This window comes from Geotrypetes seraphini, chromosome 12, assembly GCF_902459505.1.
Source record: "Geotrypetes seraphini chromosome 12, aGeoSer1.1, whole genome shotgun sequence".
Classification (NCBI taxonomy): domain Eukaryota; kingdom Metazoa; phylum Chordata; class Amphibia; order Gymnophiona; family Dermophiidae; genus Geotrypetes; species Geotrypetes seraphini.
The window spans coordinates 86,859,083-86,879,211 of record NC_047095.1 but is presented as its reverse complement, the minus strand read 5'-3'; the positions used below and the strand labels follow the sequence as shown (position 1 = coordinate 86,879,211).

Below are 20,129 nucleotides of genomic sequence, written 5' to 3'. Positions count from 1 at the left end.
CCTATACTTTTGCTTCATCAGCTAAAGCAATTTGACTCTGTGGATCATGATAAACTATGGAGACCTATAGCACAAATGGGAATACTCAAACACATAACTCAGCTGATAAAGAGCCTCATGAAGCTGTAGTGAGAACTGAATATGGCAACACTGATTAGTTTCCAATAAAACGTGGCATTAGGCAAGGATGCGTCTTGTCACCGTACTTGTTAAACCTTTATGGTGAAGACAATTTCAGAAAAGCAAATCTGGAAGAAGAGAGCATTGGTTTCAAAGTTGGTGGCCGAAATATAAACAACCTGCACTATTCAGATGACACAACGCTCATTACTAGCAGCAAAGAAGACATGCTATATCTACTGAGAAAAGTCAAAGCCGAAACATGGAAATTAGAACTGAACATAAACAAAATGAAGATCATGAACATAGAAAATGAAGATTTTGAACTTGAAGACAATAGAGGTTGTAAAGGATTTCAACCTCCTCAGCTCGTTCGTAAACAAAGAAGCAACTAGCAGGGAAGAAATACTCCGCAGAATAGCACTTGGGTCACTCTTCAATTAAGGCTCTCAACAAAGTATTCAAAGGCAAGACAATGGGCAGGATTCACTAAACCTCCAGACCGTGCACGATCCGTTTCCGTTTGCATGCCGGCCGACTGATTCAGTAAAGGCCTGTATGCAAATTGAGACGATCGTTAGCACGCCCTCTACCCACGGCCAGAGCGATCCCCGCTCATGCACACACCCTGACAGTAGTGACAGGAGAAGCAGCCTCCTGTCATTGCTGTCAGGGCTCAGCCCAGCCCAGATCTCTCTTGCCTGCTCTTGGACTCTCCTGCTCTCTACTGCCGTTCCCGTGGTTTTAAAATGGGGCTGCTAATGAATCTAGCCGCAGGGAATTTCGGCAGAGAGCAGAAGAGTCCGGGAGCAGGCAAGAGAGATCTTCCCGACACCCCACCCCTAGGCCGCGATCTCTCCTGCCTGCCCTGCTCTGTTCTGCCACGCCCCCCCTCCCTCTGGAGAAAAAAGCAGGAGAGATGCCAACTCCCTCCTGCCATCAGTGTTAAAATGGAAAAGAATAAAAAGCAGCATGGCACTCTCCCCCTCCGACCGGCACGCCCCCCCCCCCGACACGGCACGACCCATCCCCGACACGGCACGTCTCACCCCCGACACCAAAGTTGGGAGCAGGAGGGATGCTCGGTCCCTCCTGCTCCTAGGCCTCCCACCCCCCCCCCCAGCCCACCCCTGGGCACTTCGTCTGGGTTTTGAAAATCCTCCTCAAATTGTGTGGGGCAGGGAGGAAGTCTGTGCATACGCGGATGCCACGCAATGACATCACATGCATGTGCACATGCGTGTGATGTCATCGCATGGCATCTGCACATGCGTGGACTTCCTCTCTGTCTGACAAGAACAGGCAGTGGGGCGGGGCTAAGGTAGGACTGGGGGCGGTATTAGGGTGTTACAGGGTGGGGATGGGAAGAACTGGGTAGGCCTGGGGCGGGTCTAGGGGTCAAATCCGGCAACCCTACCCAAAAGAGCTGGCTTTGAGTTTAACGGTACTAACCGGTTAAGTGATTTAACCAGCCAGGAGCTGTTTTTGGCCATTTAAATCACTTTGAATATTGATATCCCCCCCCCCCAACACACACACACACACACTTTCCGCAGCATTCAATGGGCCTAGCTTATAAAGGGGAAGGGGTAAAATGCGGACCTCACGGATCAAGCGGATCTAAAACCGCACGTCCTTAAAAATCTGAGGTCCATGCCACTTGTAGTTTCTGGCTCTGACAGACCTCGATGACAATTTAGCTCCGACGGATTAGGATCCATTAGCGCTAAAATGTCATAGAGGTCTGTCAGAGCCAGAGACTAAAAGTGGCGCGGACCTCAGATTTTTAAATTTACTGAAAACAAACACGAATGAGAATGGACAGCGCCCAGAAAGAAAGTCAGGTTTAAGCAGACCCCCATAGGCAGGGTGGGATAGGGATACAGCAAGCACAACCACCTCTCACTTCCTTTTACCAGGAAACCGGTTTACAGGATTCGTTTTAAAGCCGCTCCAGTCTCTGGCTCTGACAGACCTCTATGACATTTTAGCGCTGACGGATCCTAATACTTTTCCCTCCCTATGCTGAGACGGATCCGTCAGAGCTAAATTGTCATCGAGGTCTGTCAAAGCCAGAAACTACAAGTGGCACGGACCTCAGATTTTTAAGGACGTGCGGTTTTAGATCCATCAGGTCCATGAGGTCCGCATTTTACCCCTTCCCCTTTATAAGCTAGGCCCATTGAATGCTGCAGAAAGTGTGTGTGTGTGTGGGGGGGGTGTCAATATTCAGGTTAGTACCGTTAAACTCAAAGACAGCTCTTTTGGGTAGGGTTGCCGGATTTTTAAGGACGTGCGGTTTTAGATCTGTGAGGTCCGTCAGGTCTGTGTTTTACCCCTTCCCCTTCGAAGAAAACTGCAGTAAATGAAATTTAAAGTTTTTTGGTCTGCCATACAGCTCTTGAAAAGCTCCTGGGATGGATGAGAACAGTTAGGAAAGTATAATAAATGTTTTGTTTGATGAATTCAGCTAATTAAAGGCGCTGTTCAGCTAGTCACAGCTTGTTTTTGTAGGCAAGTAGTCTTCTTTCTCTAGTTTCTCATACACAGAGTACATGTATTGATTAGTAATGTGATGTGCTGAATAAGTGGCCTTAGGAGGTCTTTATTAACATGTGGTCCTAATTATAACATTCAATGCAGGTTCATATCTTGTTGGAAAATTGTCGCTTCCCACTAATATTGCCTCGCAGATTGGGCAGCATGTATACGTAAAAGGTCCAGTAATTAGCTTCCACCTTCACACATCCTAACATGATGAGCTCTCTCTCTATATTAGAAAAGAGTATGAAGCTACAGAAGACATCCGTCTCTCCAGACTGAGCTTCAAAGCTTTCTGCCTTCAAAGCAATGGTAAAGAACAGACTTTTAATGCCTTCTTTATAATCCTCCAGCTAGAACGGCACAGCAGGGGATGCTGGGAAACTGAGTCTTTGATGCTTTTTCATGTCATATTGTGAAGACTAAGGTCTTCAACGTGGGCAGCCCCACATCCATTCAGGCTCCATGTAAATTACGGGCAGCGCAATTAGGAGAATCATTCATTTTTGCTATGGAAAATGCTCCAGATCAAAGGAGTTACGCATTTTTGTAGATTGAGAATTGCACAAACAGGAATGTTGCTGTCGAGAAGTAACTGCATGCAGCAATCACTGCCCAAGATCAAGGGTGAAGTCTGAGCTACGAGCAGTGAATTGTCCCTATGGTCTTTTGGCTGAGAATGAATGCCTGTATAATTTGAGAGGATAATGCCATGCCACTTCCCCCAGTGTGAAAATAAAAGTATCACAATTCTTGCCAAAGCACAATCAAACTGTCTGTTGAAAATTTTTTTTAAAAAATAACCCTTGTGATACGATTTGAAAAATTTTTGAAAAAATTAACCCTTGTGACTAACTTGACCTGCTTTTTTAAGAATTGTGCCCCCTCTTGTTACTGACAATGAAAAGATGATACCATGTCATGACATGACGGTAACCCATTTTGTTGTCTTTGGAGAGAATGGGATTGAAAACAAATTAAATATATATATATTATGCTCCCCTTTTTGCTATTTTTCTGAAAAATGTACTCTCTTTTTGAGATTGCACTGTCTTGTAAACCAGAAAGAACATTATCACCTAAGACTTCCTAAGAAATATAATAAAAGGGTATGTATAAGTGTCTTTTCACAGTTATCTGTTTACATTGTCAAAGCCACTATCCTTTCCTGTCTTTCAATACAGTATTAGTTATTCTTCACATTCCTTTTAGGGTCTTGCATTATCTTTTTTTTAAGTTCAATCATCAAGCTTTTTTTTAAACATATAAAAAGTCGTTGATCAAATGCTGATACAGATACATAACAGAATGCAATTAACTGTGGTCAAGAACTTAGAGAGAAGAACAAAGAAATCAGAATAAATCCTAAAAACAAACAACCTTGTCAGTCGTATGTAATAATCCTCTATGATAAAACCCTAAGCGCACATGCGCACTTACGATGCTGTGATCCCTGCTGCCGTGATGTGTGCTTCTGTGCTGCACATGCGCATTGCCTGCCTTCTGCCCCGATCTCTGATGCCGGCAGACTTCCTGCGCTGCCGCTGCCAGGACGCCTCTTCTCACCACCGGACCAGCAAATGCAGCAGCCGCGGTTTCATCTTGCAGCCACGGGACATTTGCTAGGACGGCCCACTTCGATAATGCGAGGTGGACCGGCTTAGCAAAAGCCCCGAGGCTACCTGGGCTAGCGGATGCTGGACAGGGGGAGCAGGGAAAGGAGAAGGGGTACTACTGGACAGGGGGAGCAGGGAAGGGCTGCTGCTGGACAGGGGGAGCAGTGAAGGGGTGCTGCTGGACAGGTATTGATGGACAGGGGGAGCAGGGAAGAGGTGCTGTTGGACAGGGGGGAAGTTAAACAAAGGGAGAAGGGCTGCTGCTGGACAGGGGGAGCAGTGAAGGGGTGCTACTGGACAGGTATTAATGGACAGGGAGAGCAGGGAAGAGGTGCTACTGGACAGGGGGTAGGTAAAACGACGGGAGAAGTGCTGCTGCTGGACAGGGGGAGCAGGGAAGAGGTGCTGCTGGATATGGAGGAGGTAAAAGGAAGGTAGAAGGGCTACTGCTGGACAGGGGGAGCAGGCAAGGGGTGGTGGTGGACAGCCGAGGAAAGAGAGAGACAGCGGCCAAGAAGAGAGAGAGAAAGAAAGACAGACATACACATCTATTCTAGCACCCATTAATGTAACGGGCATAAAGACTAGTATATAATAAAATAGCAGCACAAGTGACAGAACATGGATGAAACTGAACTATCTTTCGTTTGTGTCAGTTGCATGTATTATAACACACAAGGATTATTTACTAGACTCTTACAAATCAGCTGTAAAGGAATTACAAACTCTATTCAAGTCCAAATGGTGTAGAACTCTCTGTGCTCCATTATGGTGTAATCCGGAATTCAAAATATAAGACCACATTATATATTAGAAAACGTGGAAAGCTCAGGGTATATGGAATTTAGGTCACATTTATGACAGAAATAACTGGATTCCCTATGACAAGCTTTGTTCCCTTTACAAATCACCTCCTTCAGGCTTTTTTCAATGGCTCCAGCTTAAACATACGCTACACGATCATATCCGTTCCCAGAACGGGACTTGGAGTGACCCTGAACTGCTGATATTATGTCATAAGTTTGCCTACCATTATAAAAAGAGGCATCCAACTGGTATCAAACTATGTAAAAGCTCAGAACACAGTGTCTTGCGTTATCTGAATTAACTGATTATTTTTATTATTATTTTTATAAACCACTGATATCCTAAGCAGTTTACACTGAATAGTAATCAGAAACTCTAATGATCACTATTATATGCCAGGCATGGTATGATTCCACTAGGCATCATGAATTCTACTGTACCATGTCCTCTCTCAGGAACTCGCTTTAAGCTGCTATATGTCTAGCATCTTCCTACCCCACATTCAGTGCTTCTTTGAAGACTGATGTATAAACTATGTGTACGGCACTGTGTACTCCTAATAATGTTATAGAAATGATTAATACTAGTAGTCGACTAGTAGCTGCATAGCCTCAGGATTACACTGATACAGAGTCCTTATTACTTCTTATGACTGATGGTGTATCGTGAGTAAAGTATGTAGTTTTATCAGACTGAATGCCTGATCTATTTGACTACAGCACTATTGCTGATGTCTAATTTTTTCAACTCTTTTGCTTTCCTATAATTGGGTTTCCTTTCTGGTTCTTTTTTTTAATTATTTAATTTATTTACTATAGTCAACAAAAATTCCATATCAACCAAATGCAAGTATAGCCTCAGACCCAGTACAAATAGCTTTTCAGCAACATTACATGAGTATTAGTGGTCTTAAACAGTGAGACTCTTCAATGTTTTATTTATTTATTTTTTTCATATAAAACCTCCCCAAACAACCATCTACCAAAACGCTAACAGTAAAAGAACTCTCTCGCTCTGGGGTACTCCGCTCGTCACTAATCAGGAATCATTTCAGAGCAATCAAGGAAAGTGGTTCTGTGTCACTCAAAAAAGCAAAACAGCAGGTGGTCAACACCCACTACCAATCATCAGTCCATCAATTTAACAAAAAACTCCAAGCAGTTTGAGAAAAAGCCTCCCAAAAAGGAGCCCAAATTTATTGAAACCACCGCCAATGTTAGAGAGGCTTCTTCAATACCCCTATCCTTCAAGATTTCAGAAGCTGGTACATTTTAACAACTGCATGCATCCGGGGAGGGGCCTAAGGCTCTGATTGGCCCATATGCATAAGACCCCACCCATAGGAAGGTCTTAAAAACCTGGGCCAATCAGAGCCTCAGACTCCTCCCCGGTGCATCCCAGGATGCACCAGGAAGGGGAAGGCCCACCATTTTGAAGAGACGGGCCAGCTGGCCGGAGGGAGTGGGCATCCCTCTGGCCAGTCATCTGAAAGTAAGGTAAGGGGGAGAGAATGGGGGTCATTGGAGCATGAGGGAGTAGTGTTGCATGGCGGCCGGAGAGCGTGGGCATCTGTCCCGCTGCCGAGGTGGGTTGGGGTGCGGGGTGTTGGTTGGTGATGGGAGAGATTAGGCATCTCTCCCACTGCCGGAGGTGTGTGTGTGTGTATGTGTGTGTGTTTGGGTGTTTTGTTGCTTGGCGGCAGGAAAGATTGGGCATCTCTCCTGCTGTTGGGTGAAGGGTTACTTGCGGCTCGATTTTTTGTTGTTGGGGGGGATACTTTTATTCTATGCATGTACTCATCGCTATCACCAGCAATGGGCACATGCAAATTTAGCAAATCTTCGCTACTCTCCGCCAACCTCATTTGCATGAGTGTTTTTTGGAGAATGACTCACTTTTTAAAAATTGTTACTATAATGGCTGCAATAGCGGTCCATCGATTTTTAACCTGACTTTTAGAGAATATAGGCCTTATTCATTTTTAAAACAGGTCTAGCCCCAAATGTCCAAATTGTGCCCTGGACATATTCTAAAATGTTTGATTATGGTAGAAAAATGTCCAGGTCCAGCCCACACCACACCTCTAACACACCCCCTTGAGGCAATCAGTAGATGAAAAGCAAAGAAATCTGTCTAGAAAATAGGTTTTAAAAATAGCAAATTGAAAGGATTTGCTGAGAAAAATGTCCATCTGCCCCTTTATGCCAGTTTTTGAACCATTTTCTTTTTTGAAAATGAGCCCATAGTATATTTCCTGGTGTCTGGTGAGACCAATCCTCCTCCCCCTACTGGAAAGTGCAAATAATAAAAGGATACTCTTGGGGTTTTTGTTTTGCTACAAAAATATTTGCAATACTGCATTAGTTTTGGTAATTGCCCTGCCATGTAAACATATTGGAAGATTCTGTAGCCCATAACCATTTTGGAAACACTATCACCTCATAGAGTGCAATACACCCTTGTAAATTCAATGGCAGAAAGGTCCATGAGTTCATCTGCTCTGAAAGATGTTGCAGTAAAATCTCATTATTGACCTGGTATAGGCCCAACAATGGTTGATTGAAATAAATTCCCAAGTTTGCTTTTATTACCCCCCTAGCCCATTGTAAAGGAAAGAGTCCCCAATTCCCCTGAGCCATTGGTTCCCCACGGGCATAACATCAAATTTAGCTAAATTCAACCAAAGCCGAGCTACCTTCCCCAAAGCATCAATAACTTTCAAAGCCAATGGCAAGGAGTACAAATGCTAAATGTCTGAGTGTCATCATTCCAACCTGTGCTCCAGAAATCTGGACATTCTGCTAAATCTGTTGCAATAAGGGCTCCAGATATAACACAAGGAGAAAAGGAGGCAGCCCTGCTGTGTCCCTCTGGCTAACAAGAAAGGATGAGAGAGTGTCCCACATTAACAGACGCTTTCGGGGTATGATATACGATCTGAATCATATCTTAAAAGGGTCACTGCAACCCATATTCCTCCAGCAATAAAAAAAAGGAAAGGCCAAGTGAATAATCTACTGGAAAATCCGGTGGCATTATCATATGACACTGTGTTATTTGGTACTTCCATGAGAGCCAAGAGTGAAATCTCGTCTAATAATAATAAACTTTTGCTCATCATGACAGGGGTTGCCATACAGCAAATTATGAAAAACTGGAAAAATTGGGATTGGCTGAATTCTAATTTTGGGTGGAATTCGTTATGCCAAATCTTTAAAAATGAAGCGGGCAATAGCCCTACAGCAGGGGCATTTTAAGAAATTTAGGGATGTTTGGGAGCCATTAACATAATACTGTACAGAATGAATATTATTTTTTCCCTTTTGTTCATACACTTCCAGGGTGGGAAGGGGTGGGTGGGAATACTTTATAATTTCTTATGCTTAAGAACAATTGTTGGGTATAAGGGAGGGGGGATATTTGATGTGAGTTAGAATTTGATAATATATTAAGTGATGTTAAAGTAAAATTGATTGTATCTTATGTTACACTTATTGAAAGTTTTAAAAATGAATAAAGATTTATAAAAAAGGAAAGGCCAATTGTTGCATTCAAAGCTGATTTAAGTGCAGCAGGTGTACAACTAACAAATTTCTGGGATACAATCGTAATGACTAATAAATGTATATTGATACGTATTGTAGAATATAGTTACTAACAGGGATTCATTCATGCCACGTACATAAACAAAGTTGACATAACGTAACAAAAAAGTAGTAAATCGGAGAAAAATAAACCTCAATTGTGAGAGGTTGGGACTACACAAGTACCCAGCCCTCAACACATCATCACGGGTTTATAAAAAAACTCCGCGTACATAGAAATAAATCGGGCTTCCATTCATATCAAGTTATATTTTTTTCAAGAACTTTTTTTGTAGCTTTAAACACCCAATTCTCTGTGTTATATATGTCAATAATTCGTGACCCGAACCCCAAGTTTGACTATAGAAGCAATGAAGGCTACAGCTCCGTTTCAGTTATGTAAGTCGTTTTGGAGATACAGAGTATCACAATCACAATTAAGGAAAAAGTACACTCATCTGAACGTATGATATTTCAACGAGGGCTTTCAACTCGTAGTCCCGACAGAAAAGACTTTCTGTTTCGCCCCAGAACGGGCTACTTCAGGGGATATATGCCATCTTTGAATGTCTCCTTGCTTCTTACAATCCGATGGAAATGAAGCCGGCTCCTCTCAAAATGGAGTTATTTTTCTCCGATTTACTACTTTTTTGTTACGTTATGTCAACTTTGTTTATGTACGTGGCATGAATGAATCCCTGTTAGTAACTATATTCTACAATACCCATCAATATACATTTTTTAAGTGCAGCAGGAACATGTGTAATTTACAGCATTCTGTAAGTTACATGCATAAATGTTGAACACGCCCATGCCCCTCCTCCTGTTTATGCCTCTTGGATTTATGTGGTAAGGCTGTTGTGCATGTAAGTTATATAATATTGCCACGTGTGCAGATAGAACATACACATTTAACTGTAACAGCCATGCATATAAGTGCTAGTATTCTCGAACATATATTTATGAAAACTTGGTGCTAAATTCTATATATAGCACCCCAAAAATATCAAAGCTGAAAAAAGTGCTATTCTATAAGCCAGTGTATCTCAAACTCTGTGCTGTGGTACATTACAGTGCTGCACGAGATTCCAGGTGTGCCGTGAGATGCCGGGGAGGAGGAGAGGCACCGGCGCTGGTTGACTGAGAGAGGCACATCCTGTAGACATTCAGCCGACTCCACAGTTTTTGCTGTTTGTTTTGGGTTCTCCTATTTACCTGTGGAATTGTTGGGTGCTCTTTTGTTACTGACAGATGGTCAAATTCTAAATAGCTCCTGCGTTATAGAATTGCCCTGATGGCAGCTGCCACCAAACGTATACATGGGTTTGAATATTGGCCCGACAGGTTTTTTTGACCTATTGATTCCTCTTGCTTCTTTGGTTCTTTGGCTCAATCATAATCAGAGTTGGAGCCATGAACCTTCATCCTTGCATTTCTGAAAATGTTTCTCCTATTTAAATACCCCCCAACCAATATAAGTGATAGTCATAGAAAACATAGAAACATGATGGCAGATAAAGGCCAAATGGCCCATCCAGTCTGCCCATCCACAGCAACCATTATCTCTTTCTCTCTCTGAGAGATCCCATGTGCCTATCTCAGGCCCTCTTGAATTCAGCCACAGTCTCTGTTTCCACCACCTCTTCTGGGAAACTGTTTCCACACATCTACCACTCTTTCCATAAAAAAGTATTTCCTCAGATTCATCCTATACCCTCTCATTGCAGAGTTTCCTTTCAAATGAAAGAGACTCGACTGATGCATATTTATATTATGCAGGTATTTAAACGACTCTATCATATCTCCCCTCTCCCGCTTTTCCTACAAAGTATACAATTACAGAGAGCTTGCCAAGACTCAAGTCATCCTTTTAGAGCCTTACAATCAATGAGCCTTGAAACTATCCAGAAAGAGAGCAATTCTATAGGCGGGTACCTATATAAAGGCACCTAATAGGAGTTTATTCTATAAAAGACAATAGGGGGTAAATTCTATATATGTCACCTAACAAATGAGTGCTGAAAAGGTCAGCGCTTAGCGTGATTCTAAAAACTGCCTCTGAAGTTAGGCACATTTTTTAGAATCATGCATCGCAACTGTCTGCACAACTAACATTAAATGTTCAGGCTTAATGCTGCCTGCCATGGACTGAATATTGGGTCCAATATGTTTTCACAAACCTTAAGCCTCTCATATAATCAGATGATATTGTGGCATAGCAAAGGAAGGAGGCGCCTGGCATTGCCACACTGTGCACCCCTGCTCTCTTCCCCAATACATGCCCCCCACCGGCAGCGAGAAGCATCTCCCTCTGATGTCACTTCCTGGTCCTGCAACCAGGAAGTGACATCAGAGGGAGAGCTGAGGCTGCTGTGAGCAGCAGGTAGGAGATGCTGCTCACTGCTAGCTCAGATTTTGAAAAGGTAAGTGGACGGTGAGGTGCCAGCACCTTTGCCAAGATGGTGCCTAGTACGGTCCGACTCCACTCCTCACTATGCCACTGAGTTGACCCAAGAAAGATACTGTTACATCATTCAAAACAGAAAGTTTTCACAATCTTACACGTTCATGGTTGCTGCAAAGTTAAGCACAACTTGCCTTGATATAGTACAACCAAAGTAATTTACATATCTATCATAATAAAACCCTAAGCGCATATGCGCACTTCAAACGCTGTGATCCCTGTCTCCGTGATCTGTGTTTCCATGTCAGACATGTGCAGTACAGCGTGTGATGCGTGCAGCGGTGGAGCCTGTGGCGGTTTGCGGCACGTGTGGCGGTTTCCTCAAGCTTCCTCCAGCTTTAGCCTGCGGCAGTTTGTGTGTGGCGGTTTCCCTATCTATACAATGACCTGCATCGGACCCTGCCAGAGTTGCTTCATTTTTACAAGGTAGGTGGGAAAAGGGAGCTGAAGCATCTCAGCGCATGAGAAACAGACAGGCAGGGGGCAGCGAGAGAGACAGAAAGAAAGAAATACAGACAGAAGACAGACAGAAGCCAAGAAGAGAGACAGAAAGAAAGAAATACAGACAGAAGACAGACAGCGGCCAAGGAGAGAGAGACAGAAAGATAAAAAAAGACAGACAGCAGGCAAGGAGAGAGACAGAAATAAAAAAAGACCAACTGACAGATAGCGGTCAAGGAGAGAGACAGAAATAAAAAAAGACAGACAGACCGCGGCCAAGGAGAGAGACAGAAATAATAAAAAAACAGGCAGACAGCGGCCAAGGAGAGAGACAGAAATAAAGAAAGACAGATAGACAGACAGCGGCCAAGGAGAGAGAGAGAGACAGAAAGAAAGAAAGACAGACAGACAGTGGTCAAGGAGAGAGAGAGATTGAAACAAAGAGAGATAGACAGACAGCGGCCAAGGAGAGAGACAGAAAGAAAGAAAGACAGACATACAGTGGCCAAGGAGAGAGAGGGAGAGACAGAAAGAAAGGCAGACAGACAGCGGCCAAGGAGAGAGACAGAAAGAAAGAAAGACAGACATATAGTGGCCAAGGAGAGAGAGAGAAAGAAAGACAGACAGACAGAGGCCAAGGAGAGAGAGAGAGACAGAAAGAAAGAAAGAAAGAAAGACAGACAGTGGCCAAGGAGAGAGACAGAAAGAAAGAAAGACAGACAGCTGCCAAGGAGAGAGAGAGACAGAAAGAAAGAAAGACAGACAGTGGCCAAGGAGAGAGACAGAAAGACAGACAGACATATAGTGGCCAAGAAGAGAGAGAGACAGAAAGACAGACAGCAGCCAAGGAGAGAGACAGAAAGAAAGACAGCGGCCAAGGAGAGAGAGAGAGAGACAGAAAGAAAGACAAACAGACAGAAAGAAAAGGAGCAGGGAGAGAGAAAGAAAGACAGAAAGAAAGAAAGAAATGCCTGTCTACACATCTATTCTAACACCCGTTAATGTAACGGGCTTAAATACTAGTATTATATAAAGATACTTTTTATTTCCCTAGTGAGCTCACAATCTAAGCTTTGGTACCTTGGGCAATGTATGATGAATTGATTTGTCCAGGGTCACAAGAACTAAAAGAGAATCAGGGCTAGCTCAAGAAATTGTGGTGCCTCCATTCTGTCCCCCCTCCCACTCCACCTCCTACAAGTGATCTAGAATTTTTCCCTCTCTCTTTTTCCTCTTTCCTACCGGACCAGATGTGGTACTGCTTCCTTTTCTCCTTGTGTTATATCTGGAGCCCTTATTGCAACAGATTTAGCAGAATGTCCAGATTTCTGGAGCACAGGTTGGAATGATTTTTGACACTGATGACACTCAAACATTTAGCATTTGTATTCACCATTGGCTTTGAAAGTTATTAATGCTTTTGGGAAGGTAGCTCGGCTTTGGTTGAATTGGGTGATAATGGTCAAAATCCCACTGTGGCATCTAACCCTCCAAGAGTTTGAAGGTACCTAGTGATTTTGGCACTCGATCCATAGGTTGAGCCGACCCTAGCAGGAATCAAACCCAGTTCCCCTGGTTTTTAGTCCATTGCACTAATCACTAGGCCATAGTTTCAAATTATTGAAGTGTGTAAATGTTGGCATCTATGTTATAGAATTATTCCCTAGACATCACACTTGAGCAATTACCGTGGCTCCCTCCCCATTTGACCAGGGGAACTGAAGACCAGACTTGGATATCAAAACAAGGACTTTACATATGGGAGTGTACAACAGTATCCCTGAGCCACCAATGCCAGCCCAAAATACTGTATATGAAATCCTGACTTGCTTATGTCTAATTTATGACTCACACATCATATCTGAACTAAGCTCATTAATAAAGATTCTTTGTTTTTATGCAGTGGAACTAGTTTGCTCTGTATGCGGCCTCAGACAGATTCTTTCATTAGCAAATATTATCAGGCAATGTAATTACTGTTGGATTTATAACAGCATGCTTTAGATAAGAAAGCCAGAGATGGTGAAAAAAAAATAATCATAAAAGACAATTGCTAAACAAAGGAACAGAAGATCAGGGAACCATGGACCACTGCAAGGTAATGATGGCATGTCAAAAAACAAATTAAGGGCTCCTTTTACGAAGCCGCGTTAGTGGTTTTAGCGCACGCAGCTTTTTAGCGCGCACTAAACCTGCGCTACGTGTCTAGAAGTAATGCCAGCTGAATGCTGGCGTTAGCGTCTAGCATGGCTGGCAGTTTAGCGCGCACTATTACGTATGTTAAACCACTAACGCAGCTTCGTAAAAGGAGCCCTAAATCTTTTTTTTTTCTTTTATCTTAAAAGTTCTACTTAATAGTACCCATACCACAAACCAAGTCCTTACACTTGCATATGTTATTATAGGGGTAAATTTTTATCCGGCACTAGTGCTTAAACTAATACAGTACTGTATATATATTCAGTGCTACTAGCTGTATACTGAGTGGTGACTGTTTCAGCGCTTCGGCCTGGATTCTAAAAGTGACGCTATTAGGAAGGTGCTGGGAGGAGTTCTACTAGCGCTGAAGTTAATGGATTTAATTGGCTATTAACAGTGTGTTAATTGACCACGTTGTTAAAAACCAATTAAAAAAAAAAAAGCAGGTGCCTAGAAAATACGGCACCGGAATCACATCTATGCAGATGCTTAGCAACGCTGAATGTCAAAAGAGGTGTGCGGGATTGACGTTTGATGCCGCTAAGCGTGATTCTATGTTGAAGGTAATGTAAGCTTGTAAAACCCTGGCCTACGTTTCAGGTGCCTACCTTTGACACAGGCCGCAATTCTGAGTGGCATGCCGTTTTTTTAGGTGCCTGCCGATTACGCCGTCGCTTTCAGAATCTGGGCCTATGCGTTTCGTGTAGGCTTAAACTCCACAAATACCACATCCATGCAGCAACTGAACATTGTCGTGAAATGGATAACCTTTAGCGCCACCATTGGAGCAAACTTTTCAGAATGATTGAGGGTACTAAACCCAATAGAAATTACCCCTCCCTGGACACACTCAACCAGTTTGCTCAATACCGGGGCTAATCAAGCACCCCCAGAACCCACAGAGCTGGCTCCTGTGAGTGCTGCCACTGCTCAAGCCTAACCCAGTTCCTCTTTATAATGGATAGTATCTGGTTATTTAGTGATCTAAACAGCCCAACATTTTATTATCTGTATAAATTTTGCAACTATACAAATAACCAAATTCTGCAGTTACCAACCATGGGGCAGACAGAGCTCAGTTCTTGAGAATTTGAAAGTGGGAGAATTGCATCTACAAATAAAATGTTAATGAGGCGCATATGCCTACATTTGCAAGAAATGTGACCTTATGCTACATGGCTTGTAGTGGGCTACTTTTGGCTACGAGTTTCATTGCGTAAAAGCAATTCTGTAAGCTGGTTCCTAAATTTACCCCCTCTTCTACGAAACTGTTCTAGCAGTTTTTAGCGCAGAGAGCTGCGCTGAATGGCCCACGCTGCTCCTGATGCTCATTGAGTTCCTATGAGCATTGGTAGCAGCATGGGCTATTCAGCATAGCTCTCTCCACTAAAAACTGCTAGCACGGTTTCGTAGAAGAGAGGATTAGGTGCCAACAATATGACTAGTATAAAAAATAGTGGCACTTACATGATTGGTGTCAATTATTGGCAGCTACACACATAAGTGCCAGGTCTACTCTATAAACAGTGCACTTAATTACTTTAGTGCACAAATGTCATAGGGGCTTACACATGAGCAGGGCATGGGCATGTCACTAAGCACTTATAGAATGCTATCAATTGTACTCATTGCATGGTGCACTTAAGACAGCCATTGACCTATCATAGGTAGGCATGCCTAATTTTTGGCACATCAATGTAGCTTTGAGCTAATATTCTATAATAGCTTATGCAGTTATTGAATTGGCACTAAGTGTGCCCTTTTAATGAAGCACCAATTTATAGAACTGCTGCCATAGTTGCAGAAGGTGTAAAGGGGCATTGATAGGATCCCTCCCAAGAGATGCGGAGGGGACAAAAATGATGACAGAAGTCAATAAGATGTGGGATGAACACTATGTTTTGCCAGCATACCCAGGGGAAGATTAGATTCTTACCTTGATAACCTTCTTTCTGTTAACAGGGCATATGACTCCTGACAAGTGGGTTAACTACCCCCAATCGTGAAATGTTGCAGAAGGAATCATACACCTTTTCTCCAGTTCTACCTCCTTTCTCAGTGGATTGTACTGTGTCTCTTCAGTTTGTACCAAAGCATTCGTTAACCACACAATAGGAAACATAAGAAGGAAGGGTAGGGGGAACTTCCTTGACTTGACACTTCTGTTCTGTCCTGCAATAAGTATAATAAATAATGTTAATCCAAACATATCATTTAAAACAAAGTGGATGATCAGAATGCAACCAGCACTAACATTTATGGAGTCTGTATACTCTCAATTGCATTTTGCAATGATACCATGGCATTGTATTCATAATACCTGACTGTCTTGAGAAGATCTCAAGTTTTGGACAGACATACTTGGAAGATGCATGGAATAGTTTCCCAGTATAGATGGTGGAGAGAAAGACTGTGTCTGAATTCAAGAAAGTGTGGGACAGGCACATGGGATCTCTTAGGGAGAGGAGATCATAGTGGATGCTATGGATGGGCAGACTCTATAGGCTATTTGGCCATTATCTGCCTTCATATTTCTATATTTCTAGACATTAAGCAGGTGAATAATTACACCAACAAGATGGGGTATCAGGACTCAAATGCCCTGTTAACAGAAAGATGCTTACGAAAGTTGATCCTGTTCTTAGATCACTCTGAACTGTTTAAACTCTCATCTCACTCCTTCCCCCTCTGTTTTTATCTTTAATGTTGACTTTTCTTTTAAATATTGTAGTTATTCTCATTTTCCTCCTGTTTTGTTGTACGTTATGCTTGTACAGTTTGTCTTACTGAATGTATTGTTTGTATTGTTTTGATTTTACTCTTGATTGTTTCCCTTATTTTAATGTAAAATGCTTAGAAGTCATGATTGGCGTTTTATCAAAATTTTTATAAACTTGGAAACTTGGCAATGCTGTTGGCATAAAGAGGCGACATACTGTCAGGTCCTCCCCTTGATCAAGTGGCCGCTGCTTGATTCCACAAATCTCCTATAAGCAAAGATTCACTCTGGGGCAGTAAAGGCATGGACTCCAACCCCCAGTCTCATCAGTCCTTCTCTGACTGGTCGTCTGGTTCCTGATTGGAAACCTCTTCTGGGGGAGGTGTGCAGTGGGAGGCCAGACCCTCTTGCACAGCCACACCTGCACCTTCAGTGGACACAGTCAGACCCCCCAACAATTTAAGTAAGCTTTCCACATGATACTCACAAATTCAGGGGTAAAGCCCTGAATAGGAAGCCCAGAGGATCCCCTTCAGGGACTCACCTTGTTGTCTCGGGCTCTCTGGCATCCACATGTTTCTGTTTCACCAAATTTCTCTCCAAGGGGTCTGGGAAGAATTTCCTCCATGACAAATGAGCCTCCTGAGATTCCCCAGCCCTAGATGTACCAGAGGGGACTAAGCCCAAGGCTCCCACCCCCTCACTTGTGCCATGGCACGTGGCACATAGACACTCCTCAGTTGACAAACAAGCACAATCCTGACATGACATAGGGGTAGAAGGGTCTGAGGAGTTCATTATTATCAATTTTGAGTAAAATTGAGGTGTTTTGAGGCATAAAGACTTTTAAAATAAAAAATGGGAGATCCAAGATGGTCACCGCAGCAACGTTTTGGCGCCACAACAAGGTTCAAACAGTACAGGGATGGAGTTTTTTAGAGGTGGGGGACCCTATATATAGCCCCCCAAACCACCAAACTTGCCCTCTGGAGACCCCCCTCCCACAATTTTCCCGTAGTCTATAATGGCCTGAACTCACTGTACTGTGCTGTGCTGTATTGGTGCTATAGCTTACTTCAACTCTCACTGCAGGTGGATGGTGGAGAAGATCCTTGCCTCAAACAAGTAAATCCTCAGTCCAGGACTTTTCAATCTTTGGACTGTCAGTCGGGCCAATACTGGACTGATCCACATAGACTCCTGCGCCACAATGGGGAGAGGAAAAACACAGCTGGCACCCATCATAGTCCTCTCAGACCATACTGCAGGGCAAAACAGCCTGCGCTCAAGTGCCTGATAAATCAGAGATGAGCCTTGCTCCCAGGGGAACAGTCCCTGAGCTCCTTAACTGTTAGTGCATGCTGGATTGTGTGACAGGGAGAGTCCTGTCATGTTGGAAGAAACCTTTCAGTACTCTAAAACTATCCCTAAACATTCTCCTAGAAGCAGGCAGGTTATGGAGACTGCCCTGCAGAATTTATCCCCAGTGAAAGGCAGCCCAAAAGTAACCCAATTATACTTGCCTACTTCTAGTGTAGAGAATGCTAAAGGCAAAGAACTACAAGTACCAGCAGGCACCAGGCCGGTGATAGCAAAACCCAGAAAGAGATTAGCTCCTGCAATTAGCTTTGCTGGGGGCAGGGCTAGTCAGCAGGGAAGCTATCCAGGCTCATTAGCAAAGCACCAGAGAACCACTGGTGTTTCTAGAGACAATCAGCCCAATGGTAGAGAAAAGGGAGGTAGCCACAAACTTACAGTAGTATACCTGAAGCCTGGGCAAGAAGCAGACCTGTGCAAGCCTGGATGCAGAAGGCAGAGACCGGCACTTCCCAAAGCATGTAGAAAATCTCAGAACTGAAGCCTCTAATCATTCTTCTGAAGGTACTGAATATGATGTGGAAATGCCAGAAGAAATGTTAGTAAATGATATTGAAATGGAGCCTGAGGAATTAGACATGTTTGAAGGCATGGTCACAGAGTGAAGTTTGAGGGAAGTAAAAGCTGTTTCTGATAATGTGGTGTTGCCTCACAAAACAAAGTAACAGAAAAATTAAGAATTACTGCTTCTGATTTAACTAAGGGTAACAGAAGAGTTAAGAATCCCATGCTCAGGGTGAGAAAACTAATTACACCCTGAGAATTTCTCCAGAGGCAAGCTGTTTAAAGTTGCCAGATTTCTTGAACTGTAAAGTGAATAAGCATGGTGGGCTAACATGCTGTTTAGCACCAATGAGAGTTTTTGTGTTTTGAATTGCACTACAGTACGAAGCCAGAAAATAAAGGCATAATAAATTCACACTAAACACCTGTGCTGGACCTTTTTATTTGCTGCAGACACCCCTCTATCATCCATGCCTCATTCAACTGCTCAGCTGAGGAATGGATGACCCAGGCCAGGACTCTGGCTAATCCAGTCCAGGTCTTACCCGGTCACATTAGATAGGCTCCTTACGGTTGCCCTGCCAGCAGCAGACAGCTCATCAGAGAGTCTGCGTCTTATCCTAGGCAGAACTGCCCTAGGGCTACTAGGGATCTTTTGAGCACTACAAGCTTCAAAGTCGGATAACCCTCCTCCCCCAATAATAAAAATGTCAGAGCAGATCAGAAAGACATCTTCCAGCTCAGTTGCTAAAGGAAAAACTGAAGAGGCATTACAGCCCATTGTGGAAGGAGGCAGAGCTGAAGAAAAAGTATGACTCCTACAACAGCTCACTATTGAGGGGGGGGAGTTAACCTACTTGTCAGGACTTGTATGCCCTGTGCAATAGAAGTATATACACCTAACTTTTGGTGACATATACATAACTTTTAGTATTCTGTAAACTACATGCATGTGAGTCCTGCCTACATTCTACCTAGACTCTGCCTGTAGGATACACTCAACAGTTTGTAATATACTTACTGTACATATTTCCAGAATAGCACTTAGGTGGAATTTTGGCATTTATATGTATCAGAGGACATATACAGTAACACATAAGTACTATAATTCTAATGACTTCCACTTGTAATCAGTGTGTAATTGACCGTGTACTTTGTAGATCTGCCCTGCACTTGGCTAATTGGACTTACCCCTGATTAGTTCCCCATTCATTCCTGATGCACAGGTGCTTGTGCACTGGATCCTTTGTGTAACCCTCATAGCAAAGACAGTCACCTATAAAGGGAAAGAAGTTAATTTTAAAGAATGGTTTCAAAGATCAATGCACTGTATTGTCTAGAAAGATCACATGATTTTGAGGAGATATGGCTCAGTCGACCTACATTCACTTATCTGTGGCAAACCAGCTTCCTGTTATAAGAATATATTTCCTTATCAGTTAAAAGATGAGAGAATAGCAGGAGTTTAAATACATTTTATCATTTCAATAAAGGGATTTTTCAGTTCAGCAAAATAGTCCATATAGCATTTTCCAAGGAGTAGATTTCATTTCTTTCCACTCTGTGCATTATGGTCCAATCTAATTCTAATTCTGGCAAAACTCTGTTATATGTAGGTTCTGAAACCGACATGGCATGAAACTGAAAGAGTAGCTAAGCAATTAAAGAAGAGAGTTGCAAGTCTGGGAAGTTAGGGCTATAATTCCTTTTTTCCCCAATAGCACTCTCTTTGTGACTTTGGGTAAGTCACTTCACCC

At 43.0% G+C, this 20,129-nt stretch overlaps 1 protein-coding gene across 1 annotated transcript in view; it reads right to left on the bottom strand.

Moving 5' to 3' along the window:
* Positions 1-20,129, bottom strand: part of ASTN1 (astrotactin 1) — a 463,118-nt gene that overhangs the window by 282,349 nt on the left and 160,640 nt on the right. Inside the window, exon 8 of the mRNA XM_033915539.1 lies at positions 19,564-19,648. Within this exon, the coding sequence (XP_033771430.1) occupies positions 19,564-19,648 (85 nt within the window). The remainder of the gene's footprint in view (positions 1-19,563; positions 19,649-20,129) is intronic.